The sequence below is a fragment of the Podarcis vaucheri genome (genome assembly GCF_965113315.1).
Source record: "Podarcis vaucheri genome assembly, chromosome: 8".
In the NCBI taxonomy this organism is placed as follows: domain Eukaryota; kingdom Metazoa; phylum Chordata; class Lepidosauria; order Squamata; family Lacertidae; genus Podarcis; species Podarcis vaucheri.
The window spans coordinates 95,225,721-95,240,919 of record NC_138766.1 but is presented as its reverse complement, the minus strand read 5'-3'; the positions used below and the strand labels follow the sequence as shown (position 1 = coordinate 95,240,919).

Below are 15,199 nucleotides of genomic sequence, written 5' to 3'. Positions count from 1 at the left end.
TGGCTTTGCATTTCTTAAACAGTGAATTGAAAGGACTTTTTCCTTCTTCCAAAAATGTCTCGGTATTTGCTATCCTTTTCTAAGTTTGACCTCAGATGCCGATCCTTCTTCTTTCATGAAATGACTTAGGTGCCCCAGTTGAAGACCCCCAAATTAAGGAGGAATGGGTTTCTAGTACCATAGAACAACCCTCAGGCATGCCACCCACCTCTATGAGGTGGGCACAGTGCCAGGGATCCCTGCCAGCCTGAGTGCCCAGGAGCTGCCAGCTGCAGCGGAGCCTCCAAGCTCCTCGTTAAAACCGAAGAGGCCCGGCTGTGCTTCCAAACAGCTACATTAGTGTAGTTTGCTCAAGGGAAGGAAAACCTCTTTGCTTTCTCTTGCCTTTGGAAAGGGGCAATGCGAGGAGCCAGGCCCTGGCCTGCTGCCACCTGCTCCAGAGGAGCTGGATAGAGCCGCCTTTTATGTGCCCTGGGACAAAGAGCAAAACAGGAACGGACCCAGGGGGTGGGCAGGAGGGAGGCAGGCCTGCCGCCTTCTGAGCCTGGCAGCTCCAGCAACATTGACACGAATATTCAGGCCCCCAAAACCCCACTGAGACCCATCCTAGCCAGAGGCGGCTTCCAGCCTGATCTGTTCCCAGAATTAAAACATACCTGCTTCATAATCCCTCTCTTTTTCCCCAGAGTTTCGGCATTATTCACGCAGAGATGCTTGGTAACAGTTCATGAGCTTCTATGGATACTGATGGGATCTAGCTCTCAAAGTGAGGTGGACTACAGGTCTTGGGAAGAGGGTGGGTTGCCTTGTGACCCCCTTGCGGGCTGCAGGCACCGTGGGGTGGGAGCCTGGGGCCAAGGGGCCTTAGCAGCAGAGGCCACAACTCCTTCTGCTCGGCTTGCAGCTCGAACCCTGGCGTGACTTTGAGACGGACTGCTTTGTTTCAGAGCACAGGCAGCAAAGACGTCTTGTAAGGAAGGCATGGAAAGCACCAGAGCCTCTTCTCCATACCCAACCAAGAGGTGAATTCACACCAGCGACTTCTCCGGGGTCACTCTTGCAGAGCAGCCCCCGACTCCAGGCCCACGTGGGCAACCCGGTCAGTTACTCACCGGAGGTCTGAAGCTCTTGTGGAGAACGCTCCTTCTGGAAGCACCGCAAAGACCCCATAGCCACCTCCCCCAGGCCGGGACCCACCCAAGGGCTTTGAAGCAAGGAGGGCAGGGAGTTTGGGGCGCTAGGGGGGGGCTCAGTGTCCTTGGAAGAGGAGCGAGTTGTCGCGAACAAACCACACGGAAGCCGTTTCATAGAATCTTCTTTACTGCCCCCGGAGCAGAGGGCCTGGTTCCATACTGCATGTTTTTACAAACACTTCATGGTATTTACAAGTCGCGGTTTAGTGTTCTGCCTCCCGAAAAACAGAGATGAGCCTGAACAGTTTAGTCTGAGGAGAACGAGGGCCGCCTCCGCTGCTTTGAGCAGAAAGAGGCAGGAGGGGAGCCAGGGGAGCTGGGGGGGGCGAGGGAGAGAAGGGGGAGGGCACCCCCAGCCTGTGCCAATGGCCGACACAGAATATGGATACAGGCTTGCTCGAGTTAATACATCATGCAAAAGCAAGAAAAAAAACCAACCAACTGGATAATGAGAGAAGAATATAACATCAACAAATGCCAAGGAATGGGATGGCTTGATTCACATGGAGCAAATAAGGATGGGCTGGCGGAGAAGGACCTTCCGATGCCGGGGGGGCACAGCATCCTCTTGGCTTCCGCAGGCAGGAGTTGGGGAGGCTGCCCAAGGACACCCCCCACCCCGCCGGGCTGTGGCTCCAGCAACAACCCCCCTCAGGACTGAGACCACCTCTGCTCTACTGCTGCCTTTGCATCTCTTATTGCTTTGAAAAGAGGGCAGATACGCCCTGTGTGAGCCCAGGAAAAGCACCCCGGCAGAGGAAGACGTGCCCCTGACCCCACTTATGCTGGAGGGTGGGGAGCAGGGGGGGAGGCAGCACCCTCTGAGCTGCAGCAGGCAGGGGGGCTTTCCGAGGGCCTCTCTCCCCTGCCCACCACTGCCTGGCTGCCTTCCTCCAGAGCACAGCACAGCAGCTCTCAGCCTCGCCCCCCAAGGGCCAGGGGACCAGCTCATCTGCGATGGGCAGAGGACCACTCCAGCTTTGCCAGGCAGCTGTTCCCAGGCCACCTAGGAGGAGGGCTCTCTGTGGCCACCCCTGCCTCCCTACCCCTGCCCCCACCTCACTGGCCCCTGACCGCCAGCCGCGGCCCCTGCTAGCTGCTCCGCTGCGGCGGCTGCAAAGGGAGGGGGAAGGGTCTGCCTGGGTCCTCAGTGCTCTCCCACTTGCCCCAACACTGGGGGACGAGATCCGCGGCAACTGGGAAGGAAGTTGAAATGGACATCCAGCAACGCTAAATAAAGTGAAGAAAAAGAACAGGATGGGATGAGAGAGAAGAAGTCACACGTGACAATGATGCCATCACATCAAGCCAGGAAGCCACTGCCATGCTCAGCCCCGCTGGCTCCTCTGACCCCCGCCTGCCTGTCTGCCACTCCCTGCCCACGATGGACCCTGAACACCCTTCCAAGGAGGAGAAGAGGCTGAGGCTGCCGGCCAGAGACCAGGGGAGGAGCAATGGCCCATCAGCCTCAGAGCCCCAGAGGTTCAGGAGGAGAGAAACAGTGGGAAAGGGGGTGGCTCTTCCCCAGAACAGGGGGCCACTGTTCTCATTCTCAGGATCCGTGGGGAGCACTCTTGGCACCTGCGTATTCTATTTCTAGCTTCCCTGGGTCTCCCTCTCTGCCGCTCTGCCCGCCTTCCATTCAGCACCACCTCAGCCCCCGGAAGCCAGCGCAAGAAGCTCACAGCCCAAAGCGGAAGGAGATTCCGAGCCCCGCAGTTACCTTTGTGGGCGAGAGCAGCGGAGGGAAGGCTGCTGCATCTGCTGCCGCCTCAGGGCCTCCTGCTGAGCTCCTCCAGGACTTGCTGACCTCAGAAAACCAGCTCAGGAGTTCTCCCAGCGACAGGGGGGCCTCTTTGGTGGGACTAGGAGAAAATGTCTGAGAGAAAGAGCGCATGTTATTACGAAGGAACACAAAGCAGCTGGGAAGAAAAAGCACAAGGACGGTGCCCGTTTCAGGGCGCGGCTGCTTCCGCAAGCGCCCATCCTGCCATTTGCCCTCGAAAAGAAGAAAAAGCGGGACTCTGAAAGCATAAGACCCAGGAGAAGACACAGCCTTGGTGGTCCCCGTGAGCATCCCCAGGGGAGACAGCTTTTAGCAAGAGGCCAGGGAACAGACCTTGCTGAGCCGTTGTGGCTTCAAGGGAGACCGTCCAGTTCTAACCTTTGCCTGTCCATGTTTTCATACAGGGCACTTCCCAGATACACAGAACCAGACAGACAGACAGAGAGACAGACGTGCAGAGGTCACAGCCAGCTAAGAGCAGCCCACAGCAGTGCAAAGCTCCCCGTGTGCTGAGCGCGGCAAGCAGAGCCCCACAGAAAGCGCCAGGAAGGATCTGCAGGTTGGAGGCGTGGGCAGGGAGAAGAGACGGGCAGAGGGGGAGGCGTGGAGAGAGGCAGGCAGGCCCATCCGCAAGGCGGCAGCAGCAGGAGGGAGGAGGCGGCGGCAGCGCCAGGGCACACTTACGGTCTGAGTGCAGAGTCCAGGCAGCGGAGGGGAAGCCAGCCAGAGAGTAGCCGCGGTGGAGTGCAGACAGCAGTGGTCTTGGTCGTCCGGCCGAGGGCCCGTGAGAAAGAGCAGTCCAGGCATGGCGTTGGAAGCTTGTGGCAGCCGAGGGGGGCTCTGGGGTGCCCAGGGGGGGTGGGGTCTCTCTTCCTTCCTGACTGGAGGCGGAGGGTGCAGCTTGCATAGGCACGAGGGTCATCCTCTCCCTTGGCGGAGGGAGCTGGTGGGGCTCCGTGGAGGAAGGCGCTGGCTGGTGAGGAGAAGGACAGAGTGCCGCTTCTGCCCAAAGGGCGGCATCCACAGGTCCCTGCCTGGGTTATTCTACTCTGCAGGTGGTACAAAGAGAAACAAGCTCCCGGGTGGCTAAACTGAGGGCGGGGGAAGGATGGTGGAGGATGACGGCGGAAACGCTCTCTCTCTCTTTCTCTCGATATACAAATACTGTCAGAACAATCATATATATTAATATATTAGTCTAGTCTTTTTTGGTTAAACTTTAGGCACTGCTTTGGAAGGAGATTGTGTTTTTAAACATTACAAAATAATAATAATAAAAATGAGAAGGTTAGCCAGCAGCTTTTCCACATGCAGAGCAGGATAAATGCAAAAGTTATCTCAGGCTTTAAGGAGGCAGGAGGGCTGGGAGCACGTTAGGCCACGGGAAGCTGCGGCTGCCCCTGCAGTCCAATAGATCTCCTGCCGCCTCCTTCTCCTCCTCCGCAGCTCACGCTTTGGGGGGCCGAGATGCCAGCAAGGCTGGGGGGGACATCTGTGCTGCCACCGCTGCTTGGACCTGATGTGTATCTTCGGCCGTAGTTGGAAGAACTGTAAGAGGCGGAAGAGAAGGACATGGAGAAGCCGGAGCCCGTCGCGTCGAAGCTCCCTCGCCTGGAGCCCGACCGGGATCCCGTTCGTGAGCCGGATCGAGACCCCGAGGTGGAGCCGGAGCCGCTGACATTGTAGGGGCTGTAATAGCCTTTGCTGGACTGGGAAGAGGCTTCCAGGAGACGCAGGCCGGTGCCCTCCTCTGTCATGCTCCTGTCCATGGCATCCTTGTAGGAGATCTTGAGCTTCGTTTTGGGGCAGGTCAAGTACTTGGAATAGGTGTTCACGTCCCGGAGCTTCTGGGCCGTGCGGGCATCGATGGTGCCCTTCTGCAGCGCCTCGTCCAGGGGGACCCGGCCAGCCACCTCCGGCTCAATCAGCCCTCCAGTCAGATACTGGACCTCCAGGAACCGCTGGCCGGCCTCATAGTACAGCCAGCCCTTCTTCAGGGCTTGCGCAGCGGACATCTTGGTCTTGGTTCTGGGGTCCTCAAAGCCGTAGAAAGCCTTCTGGGCAAGGTTGATCCTGTCCACCATGATCTTGTCCACTAGGCCTTTGTTAACGGCATCGGCGACGGAGAACTTCTCCCCGGAGCTTGGGTCAATGATCCCTCCCGTGCAGGCCTGAGCCTCCAGCAGTCTCTGGCCAGTGATGTTGTCCACCAGGTTGCGGTGCATGGCCTCTGTGATGGAGACCTTCTCCAGGGTGTCTGTGTCCAGGATGCCAGCCACTGGGCCGGTCTCCTCTGTGGGGTCACTCCAGGAGGTCAGCTGAGCTCTCCCGTGGGCTGGGCTTACGGGGTAGGAAGAGGAGGAGCCGACGGAGGAAGATCTGGATCGGAACCCGCTCATGTTGCCAGACAACATGTCTGCAAACTCTGTGATGGACAAAGTGCCCGAGCGGTACTGGTCCAGGGCAGACTGGTCAATCAGGCCCTTCGCAATGGCGTCGTCGATGTCATACTGCCTCCCTGACCTCCGGTCAATGATCATGGATTTGACCACCCCATCCGAGGAGGAAATTGTGATCTCTTCCCATTCGCACTCCTGCTCAGAGAGCTCCAAATAGGTCTGGTGGTCAATGAGGCCTTTGCGGTAGGCTTCGTACACGGACATCTCCTTCCCGGTCTCTGGGTCAACGATCACCACCCTGCGCTTGCGGACGGAGGACTTGGAGGAGGTCTTCCTCTCCCGCTTCTTCTCCTTCAAAGGCAGAAGGCAGAGCCCAGTCTCAGGGTCTGTCATGCACCGCTCCATCAGCTGCAGGTAGGTCAGGTTTTCCTCAGTGTTTGGGTCAAAGAACCCCTTGGTGTCATCGCTAGGATCCAGGAGGATCTCATTCATTTCCTCATCAAACAGGCCTCTCTTGTATGCCATTTCCACAGGCAGGCGATGGCTCTCCTCTGGATCAATGATGCCTCCTGTGGCAATCTGAGCTTCTAGCAAACGGATCCCGTGGTCTTTCAGAATCAGGCCTTTCTTCATGGCTTGGAAGAGGGAGATCATCTTGCCAGAGTAGGGGTCCTTGTAGCCTGTCACAGCCCTCTCTGCCGAAAGCAGCTTGTCCTTGAACTCGGGACCCACGATGCCCATGCGCACGGCTTCCTCCACAGTCAACTTGAGGCTCTTGATGGGGTCGATGACATACCCAGTAGCTGCCTGGGCTTCCAGCAGCTCAAAGGCTGTGCCGGGACGGATGATGCCTTTCTTCATGGCCTGGTACACAGACAGCCTCTCCTTGGAGGAGTCCACGTAGACGCCAGCAATGCAGCTGGTGCCCTCCAAGAACCTCTGCAGGTTTTTGGAGACTTCTTCCACAGAGGTCAAGCCCTCCTGGAGGCGCTGGGCGGTTGCTTCATCCATGACTTTGGAGCGCACCAGCTCTTCAACCGAGATCTGCTTCCTCAGGCCCCTGAAGGTCAGCTTGCGAGTGTCACAGAGGGGCAACAGCAGGCAGCCATTGTTCTCGTCCTTCCTGCATCGCTTGAGGAGCTGTGCATAGCTGAGCTTGTCATCGGTGGAGGGGTCCACATAGCTGCGGACCTCGCTGGGCTCAGACAGCCGGTCGTGCGTCTCCCTGTTTAAGTAGCCACGCTGAATGGCAATTTCTAAGGGCAGGTGGAAGCCCAGGTGTGGGTCTATTATGCCTCCAGTGGCCAACTGGGCATCAAGCAGCCTGAGGGCTTCCTCAGAAGGGATGAGATCCTTCTTCATGGCCTGGAAGAGAGAGATTTTCTGCTCGCTGTAGGGGTCGCGGTAGCCGGTCACAGCTCTCTCGGCAGACAGGAGACGGTCGTGCATTTCTGGGCCCACAACCCCCTTCCTGACGGCCTCATCAACAGTCAACATGTCATTTTTGATGGGCTCCACAATGAAGCCAGTGGCAGCCTGAGCTTCCAGCAAGGGCCGAGCCACCTCTGGGCTGATCAGCCCCTTCTTCAGGGCTTGGTAGATGCTGATCTTCTGTTTGCTGGATGGAATGTAGATTCCAGCAACACAGCCGGAGCCGTACAGGTACCTCCAGATGGTCTCGATCTCCAGGATCTCGCGGATGGTCTTGGAGCCCTGCTTCAGTGCATTGTATATTTCCAGGGAGATGATCCTGGCCTCATAGAGGTCCTCAGCAGTGATGCGGCGGCGGACATAGTCATAGGAGGTGAGGTCTTGCTGCCGGATGATCTCTGTCTTCTCAATGATTTCGATGATAATGATGATCATGCGCTCCTTCGTCACCTTGCCGGAGCGGAACTCATCCATCAGCCGATTGCGTTGCTCCTCGGGGATCAGGTCCGAGTTCATGATCTCCCACAAGGACATGGAGGAGCCGGCCCTGTCTCCCACCGGAATGTCAACCTGGGTCTCCTCAAAGACCTGCTTGGTCTCGGCCTCAGTGTACACCTGGGTTGTCTCCACCACAGTGGGTCTCTCAGGTTGCTTCAAGGGCAGCAGATAGAGGCCGGTCTCGGGGTCTTCAACACACCTCTCCTTCAGCTGCAGGTAAGTAAGATTCTCCTTGGTGTTGGGGTCAAAGAATCCCTTGGTGTCATCTGTGGGGTCCAAGAGGGTTCGGTTCAGTGCTTCATCAAAGTAACCTCGCTTGTAAGCCACCTCCACGGGGACACGATGACTGTGCACGGGGTCGATGATGCCTCCGGTAGCGACCTGGGCCTCCAGCAGGCGGATGGCGTGTTCCCTGAGGATCAGCCCCTTCTTCATGGCCTCAAAGAGGGAGATGGTGTTCCCGGAGTAAGGGTCCTTGTACCCAGTCACAGCCTTCTCGGCGGACAGCAGTTTCTCATGGAGCTCTGGTCCCACAATGCCAGCCTTCACCGCCTCATTGACATACAGCTTCTGGTTCCTGACTGGGTCCACCATGAACCCTGTGGCTGCCTGGGCCTCCAGGAGGACAACTGCTGTGCTGGGCAGGAGCAGGTTCTTCTTCATGGCCTCATAGATGCTCAGCTTCTCCTTGGTTTCTTCCACATACACACCAGCAATGCAGTCGCTCCCTTGGAGGTACCTCTTCACGTCCCCCGTCTCGGAAAGGTCCTTCACGGTCTTCTTCCCTTCCTTCAGCTGCTCATACTGGGCCTTGCTGAGAATCTTGGACTCCCAGAGCTCGCTGGCAGGCACAGGGGCACGCAAGCCACTGAAGGTCAGCTTCTCTTGCTTTTTGGTCTCAGTCTCTTCAATGATGGTGACAATTATTTTGATGACCCTCTCGATGGTGACTTTGCCGGATTTGAACTGCCGTATCAGCTCCCGCCTCTGCTCTTCGGTGAAATATTCAGAATGAATCAGCTCCCAGATTGTGACCGTTTTGCCCTTCAAGCTGCCAGCTGGGACTTCCACCACTGCCTTGCCAAAGGATTCCTTAGCCTGGCTATCAGAGTAGACCTCCTCCTGCTGAAGCCGGATGGCCTGGTCAGAGAGGGAGAGCAGGCGAAGGCCCGTCGGCTTGTCAACGTGGCATTTCCTCTGCAGCTGTGCGTAACTGACCTTCTCCTGGGCGTTGGGGTCATAGTACAGCTTGGCATCGTCGGCTGGAGCAGACAACGTCTTGTGCATCTCTTCACTGAAGTAGCCTCGCTTGCAAGCAATGTCAAGGGGGAGGCGGTGGCTGTTCACGGGGTCAATGATGCCCTCGGTGGCAAGCTGAGCGTCCAGCAGACGGACCCCTGTCTCCTTGGCAATGAGGCCTTTCTGCAGTGCTTGGAAAAGCGAGACCACCTGCCCCGTGTAAGGGTCCTTGTAGCCTGTCACAGCCTTCTCTGCAGACAGCAGCTTCTCATGCAACTCAGGGCCAACAATTCCAGATTTGACGGCTTCGTCCACAGGGAGATACTCATTCCTCACGGGGTCAATGATGTATCCACTTCCAGCCTGGGCCTCCAGGAGCATCAGGACCACCTCTGGCTTGAGGAGGTTTTTCTTCAAGGCATCATTGAGCAATAACTTCTGGCCTGTTGACTCTACCAAGATGCCTGCGATGGCGCTCGAGCCTTTCAGATACTTCTTGATGGCCTCATCGTTGGCGACATCCTTCACGGACTTCTTCCCCTGGTGCAACTGGTTGTAAAGATCCTTGTCAATGATTTTGCTCTCCAGCAGCTCAGCAGCTGGGACAGGCGCCCGGAGCCCATCGAAACAGAGCTGGCTCTTCTTCTCGCTCTCCTCCACCACTGTGATGACCAGCCGGATTATCTTCTCCACGGTGATCTTTCCAGTCTTGTACTGGCGCAGAAGGTCCCGCCTCTGCTCCTCAGTGAAATACTCAGAGTTGATGATTTCCCAGATGGTCACGGTCTTCCCCTTGAATTGGCCGAAGGAAGCGGACACTGTGGCTTTCCTGAAGACGTCTTTTGCCTCTTGGTCGGTGTAGACCAGCTCTCTGCCTTTGGCTGCTTTGTCTGTCAGCGGCAGCAAAGTGAGGCCAGTCTCCGGGTCGGTCACACATCTCTCCATCAGCTGCAAGTAAGTCAGGTTCTCCTGGGTGTTGGGGTCGAAGAAGCCTTTGGTGTCATCCGTGGGGTCAGAGAGGATCTTCTGCATCTCTTCATCGAAGAAGCCTCGCTTGTAGGCCACTTCCACGGGCAGGCGGTGACTATTGATGGGGTCAATGATGCCTCCTGTGGCAATCTGAGCCTCCAGGAGCCGGATTGCGTGGTCTTTCACAATGAGATCTTTTGTCATGGCTTGGAAGAGGGAGATCTTTTCCCCCGTGTAGGGGTCTTTGTAGCCGGTCACTGCTCTCTCAGCAGACAGCAATTTATTGTGCAGTTCAGGCCCCACAACTCCCTCTTTCACGGCCTCGTTGACGGACATCCGCTTGTTCTTTATGGGGTCGATGATGAAGCCAGAGGCAGCCTGCGCCTCCAGCAGGATGAGGGCTGTGCCTGGGCTGAGCAGCTGCTTCTTCATGGCCTGGTAGATGCTCACTTTCTCGTTGGTCGGCTTAACCACCAGGCCGGCGATGCTGTTGGTGCCTTGCAGGTACCTCCTGACGTCATCCCTCTTGGAGAGCTCCTCCACCGTCACCTTCCCTTTGGTCAATTTGTCCAGGTTCTTTCGGCTCAGGATGCCAGCCTCCAGCAGCTTCTTGGCAGGCACTTTCTGACGGATTCCATCGAAAGCCAGTTCTGGCTCACCATTCCGAGAGATGCCATCTACCATGTCTCGGCCGTTGGGCACAGCCTTCGACTGAGGTGCCTGCGTGGATGGGACAACCACCTCCTGGGGAAGGTCATCGGTCTGGATCATGATCTCCCTCGTCTGAGCCAGGGCCACCCGCTGCTCCTCCTGCAGCTTCTCCAGCTTCTCCCTCAGCTTCTGGTTTTCCTCTGCAAGAAGCTTCTCCTGCTGCTTCCGCTGCTTTTCCAGCTGCTGGAGCTCCTCCTGCTTCCGGCGGACATTCTCCTCGGCCTCCGCCTGCTTCTTCTTGGCCTCCTCCAGGGTGGCCGCCAGCTGCTGCTTCTCCTGCTCCATCTGCTTCTGCTGGCGCTCCTGCTCCACCTTTAGGCCCTGAGCCTTGTTGACCTCGTCCTGGAAGAGCTTCTCCAGCTTGGCCTTCTCCTCCTCCACGAACCTCTCCTTCTGCAAGAGGATGTCCTTCTCCGACAGGAAAGTCTGCTGGAGGATCTGCGTCTCCTGGAGCAACTGCTCCTTCTGAGCCACCTGCATCTGGGGGTGGAGGGAGACAAAAGGGAGGTCAGTTGCCTTACACACGATATGCACACAGTGCCCAAAGAGCAGTCAACTGTCAATAGGCGCCGACACAGCAGGTTACATTCAAAGCCAGCACTGAAGGGGGGGCACATGTTAAGGGTCAACCTGGCTGGCCCTGAGAGGCAGCACATGAGGAAGTTAGGGAGTTACCACAATTTCCATGTGAGTAAACAAGCAGCGGGAAAGGGTTGGGGGCACAGAGGGACACTGTACCCCTTCCTTGGGAAGTGGGACCAGGATGTGCTGGAGCAAATGGTGCCCTCTCTGGGTTAAGCGAGTCTTGTGCACAGCTGGCCTCCAGCGGCTCTTGGGCCCCAGCACAGACAATGGCCAGGAATGGGGGGGGGGAGCTGTAGTCCAGGGGTGCTGGGTGGGCCACCACAGAGGAAAGTAGACATGGGAGTTGCCCAAAGGCAGCCTTTTCCCTTTCGACAGGCCTCTCCTTGAAGGAGCCTGAGCTCAGCTGCTCTGAGGAACGACAGCAGAACCCCAGCCCTTCTCTGCACAACGGCCAGAATTGGGCTCCCACTCCTCTCTCCCACCCGCCTTTGACTCATAGGTGGTCTCAGGTGCATCAGAAGGAGGGGGCAGAGTGGACTGTAAAACCATGTCAGAACGTAGGTGGGGAGGGGTCACACTGTTCAATGCTCCACTATGCAAAATGAATAATAGAATAAAATAATATAAACTATCACAGCATGGAGCGGACTTTTATCCTTGCAGTCCAGTTCCATTTGATTTGCAGAGAGAGTTTACACAGAGGATCATCTGCTATCTAGACTACTTTTTCATAAAAGGCACGCAACCCTCTTACCAGGTGTACAAAAGCCTGAGCAAAAATGTGACACCCCCCCCCACCTGCCCTCTGAAGTGGTACAGCCTGCCCTGCCCCGGGGCTGCTGAGTGGGTGGAGCTTCCATGTGCCTTCCTCCCCTGGGGGAGCCCTGGGGGTGGGGCCTGTGGGCACAAGGAAAGGGGTACCTCCTCAGCCTGCTGCTGCAGCCGCTCCGCCTCGCGCTTCAGCCTCTCCTTCTCCTGCTCCAGCTCCGCGATGGCCTTCCGCAGCGCCTCGGCGTCCTGGTCGCTCTTCTGCCTCTGGATCTCCAGCGTCTGCACCAGGGTCACCTTCTCCCGGGTGGCCAGCTCCGTGTCGTGCAGCTTGCGGCTGATCTCCTCCGCCTGCTTCTTGAAGCGCTTGGCCTCCTCCTCGGCCTTGGCCTGGGCCAGGCTCAGCTCCGTCACCTGCACCTTCAGGCGCTCGGCGTCGGCCGTGATCTCCAGCTGCCGGCGGCGCTCCGCCTCCAGGGTCTTCTGGAAGCCCTCGGCCTCCTCGGCCAGCTGCATCTGCATCTGCTCCTTGTCCTCCTGCAGCTTCTTGGCCTGCTCCTGGGCCAGCTCCTTCTGCTTCTGCAGCATCTCCGCCTCGGCCTTCAGCCGCGTGGCCTCCTGCACCGCCTGCATCTTCTCCTTCAGGATCTTCTCCGCCAGCGCCCGCTGCTGCGCCAGGTCCTCCTCCGCCAGCTTGCGCATGCGCGCGGCCTCCTGCGCCTCCACGCTCAGCCGGGCGGCCTCCTCCGCCACCTGCTTCATCTTCTCCGCCTCCTCCGCCAGGAACTTCTGGGTGTTGTCCTTGTCCTTCATTATGAGGATCTTGTTCTCCTCCTCAATGCGCAGCTTCAGCTTGACCAGCTCCTCCATCTGGATCTTCACCTTGAAGAGCTCCTCCTCCACCTGCGCCTTCTGCTTCATGGCCTCTGTCACCTCGTTCTTCAGCCGCTGCTGCTCCTCCTCCAGGATGTTCTTCTGGTGGTCCGTCTCCTCCAGCCGAAGCTTGACCTTGGTCAGCTCCTGCTCCACCTGGGCCTTCTGCCGCAGGGTCTGCTCCGCAAACTTCTTGTGCTTCTCCATCTCGGCGTCCGCCAGCTGCTTCTGCTTGAGGGCCGCCTGCTCCGCCTGGGCCCTCCTGGCCGCCTCCAGCTCAGCCTCCTTCCGGAGCTTCTCCGCATCCTCCTGGGCCTGGGCCTTGGCCTGGGCCTCCTCCTCCGCCCGCTGCTTCATGTGCTCGGCTTCCTCCACCAGCTGCCGGGACAGGGCTGCGTCCTGCTCCGCCTTGACCCGCACAAACTCTGCTTCCTCGGCCGCCTTCTTGGCCCTCAGAGCCTCCTCCTTCAGCCTGTCCAGGATGCTCTGCTCCTGCTGCCTGCTCTGCAGCAGCTCCTGCTCCTTCTGCTGCACGGCGGCCAAGTGGGCCTTCTCTTCTGCCGCAATCCTTTTCTGGGCAGCCTCCTGGGCCAGCTGGATCTGCCTCTCCGACTCCTTCTCCGCCACCTCCTTCTGCCTCTTGGCCTCCTCCACCTTCGCCTTCAGCCGCTCCACCTCCTCCAGGGCTGCCTTGCGCTGACGGGCTGCGTCCTGCTCAGCAGCCAGGATCTGCTTGACCTTGGCTTCAGCCTCCCGCCGGCGGTTCTCCTCCTCCAGGGCCAGCTGCCGCAGCCTCTCAGCCTCATTCTCGGCCTGCTCCTTGCTGCGCTGGACCTCCTCAGCGTTCAGCTTGATCTTGCCCAGCTCCAGCTCCAGGTCCGTCTTCCCCACAGAGGCCTTCTCAAAGTTGATCTTGAGGATGCGGATCTCCTCCTCGATGATGCGCCGCTGCTTGAGCGTCTCGTCCACGATGGTCCTCTGCCTCTCCAGCTCACCTTCAGAGGACTTCTTCAGCTGAGTGATCTTCTCCTCAATGTCCTGCTTGTGCTGGGCGGCCTGCTCCTCCAGCAGCCTCCGCTGGTAGGCCTCGTCCTCCGCCAGCCGCCGCAGCCGCTCGTTCTCGGCCTCCTTCTCCTTCAGGGCAATCTCGGCCTCCGCCTTCAGCCGCGAGGCATCATTAATGGCCGCCAGTTTCTCCTTGAGGATCCGCTCAGCCTCTGCCCGCTGCCGGGCAGCTTCCTCCTCCGCCAGCTGCCGCTGCCGCTTGGCCTCCTCCGAGAGGGCACGCAGCCGGGCCGCCTCCTCCGCCAGCTCCCGCAGCTTGCTGGCCTCGGCCTCCAGGATCTGCTTGGACTTCTCGCTGGTCGAGCGGGTCTCCTCTTCTGCTTTAGTCTTGCTCCGCAGCAGCAGCTCCATCTCGGCCCGCAGCTTGGCCAGCTCCTCCTCCAGCTCCTTGCGCTTCTGGATGGCTTCGTTCACCTCGTTCTTGAGGCGGAAGAGCTCCTCCTCCAGCAGCAGCCGTTGCTGCTCCCCGTTCTCCATCTCGGCCTTCAGGCGGATGAGCTCCTGCTCCGCCAGGAACTTCTGCTGGGCGGTGCCCTCGGCCAGCTTCCGCTGCTTCTCCAGCTCCTCCTCGGCCAGCTCCTTCTGGCGCAGGGCGGACTCCTCGGCCTTCGACCGCTTCCGGGCCTCGCGCTCTGCGTCCTCCTTCTGCTTCTCAGCCTCTTCCTGCGCCAGGGCCTTCTTGTGGGCCACCTCCTCGGCCTGGAGCCGCAGGCGCAGCGCCTCGTTGGCCTTCTGGCGCCACTTCTCCACCTCCTTCTCCGCCTCCTCGCGAGATGCCTCTGCGTCCAGCTGCAGCTTCTTCAGCCTCTCGGCCTCCTCCTGCAGGTGGGTGACCGTGATGTGCTCCTGCTGGAGGGACATCTCCAGCTGCGCCGTCTTCTCAGCGAAGGAGAGGCGCCGGCTCTGCAGGTCTGCCTCAGCGCTCTTCTGCGCCATCTCCTGGGCCACGTGCACCTGCCGCTCCTTCTCCAGCTCGGCCTGCTTCATTCTGCGCCCGGCCTCCTCCGCCTGCAGGCGCAGCTTCTGCAGGTCCTCCAGGGCCTTCTGCTTCTCGCGGGCGGCCTGCTGCTCGGCCTGCACCTTGCGCTTCAGCTCGTCCTCCGCCTCCTTCTTCTTCTGGGCCTCCTCCTTGACCTGCTTGCGCAGGCGCTCGGCCTCCTCCTGGGCCAGGCGCTTCTGGCGCTCGGCCTCCTCGGCGCTGTCCCGCAGCGCCTGCAGCTCCCCCTCCGCGGCCGCCTTCTGCTTCTCGGTGGCGTGCAGCTGCAGGCGGATGATGTGGATCTCCTCCTCCACCTTCCGGCGGTTGATCTCGGCCTCCTCGATCACCTTGAGCTTGGACTGGATCTGCGCGTCCGAGCTGAGCTTCATCTGCTTCAGCTCCTGCTGGATGGTTTGCTGCTGCTGGACGGCGTCGACGGCCACCAGCTCCCTCCGGCTGACCTCCTCCTGCATCCGGCGCTGCAGCTCCTGGGCCTCCCGCTCGGCCTGCGCCTTGGCCTGCGCATGGGCCTCTGCCAGCTGCTTCTGCTTCTCCAGCTGCGCCTCCACCTCGGCCAGGCGCTTCCGCTCCTCCTCCTTCAGCTTCTCTGCGGTTTTCTGCGGGGGGGGGGAGGGAGCAGAGAGAAGGGGGGGAGAGAGAGAAAGATCACACAAGAGAGAGATTGGAGCAGGGGGTGAGCGAG

The 15,199-nt window shown here is 59.1% G+C and overlaps 1 protein-coding gene and 1 long non-coding RNA gene across 25 annotated transcripts in view; one reads left to right on the top strand and one right to left on the bottom strand.

Annotated features, from left to right (window-relative positions):
* Positions 1-2,951: 2,951 nt before the first annotated feature.
* LOC309539631 lies at positions 2,952-4,259 on the top strand. Its single transcript, XR_014222883.1, has 2 exons — positions 2,952-3,090; positions 3,677-4,259. It is a non-coding gene; the product is annotated as an uncharacterized lncRNA (long non-coding RNA).
* A 90-nt stretch (positions 4,260-4,349) lies between these two features.
* PLEC (plectin) overlaps positions 4,350-15,199 on the bottom strand; it is a 118,469-nt gene continuing 107,619 nt past the window's right edge. For 23 of the 24 annotated variants that reach the window (XM_082235369.1, XM_082235371.1, XM_082235372.1 and 20 more), the window contains 2 exons: positions 11,733-15,113; positions 4,350-10,706 (listed from right to left, as the gene is read on the bottom strand). In XM_082235369.1, the coding sequence (XP_082091495.1) occupies positions 4,353-10,706; positions 11,733-15,113 (9,735 nt within the window). In that variant the 3' untranslated portion in view covers positions 4,350-4,352. The remainder of the gene's footprint in view (positions 10,707-11,732; positions 15,114-15,199) is intronic. The other variant, XM_082235367.1, reaches the window with a different exon arrangement.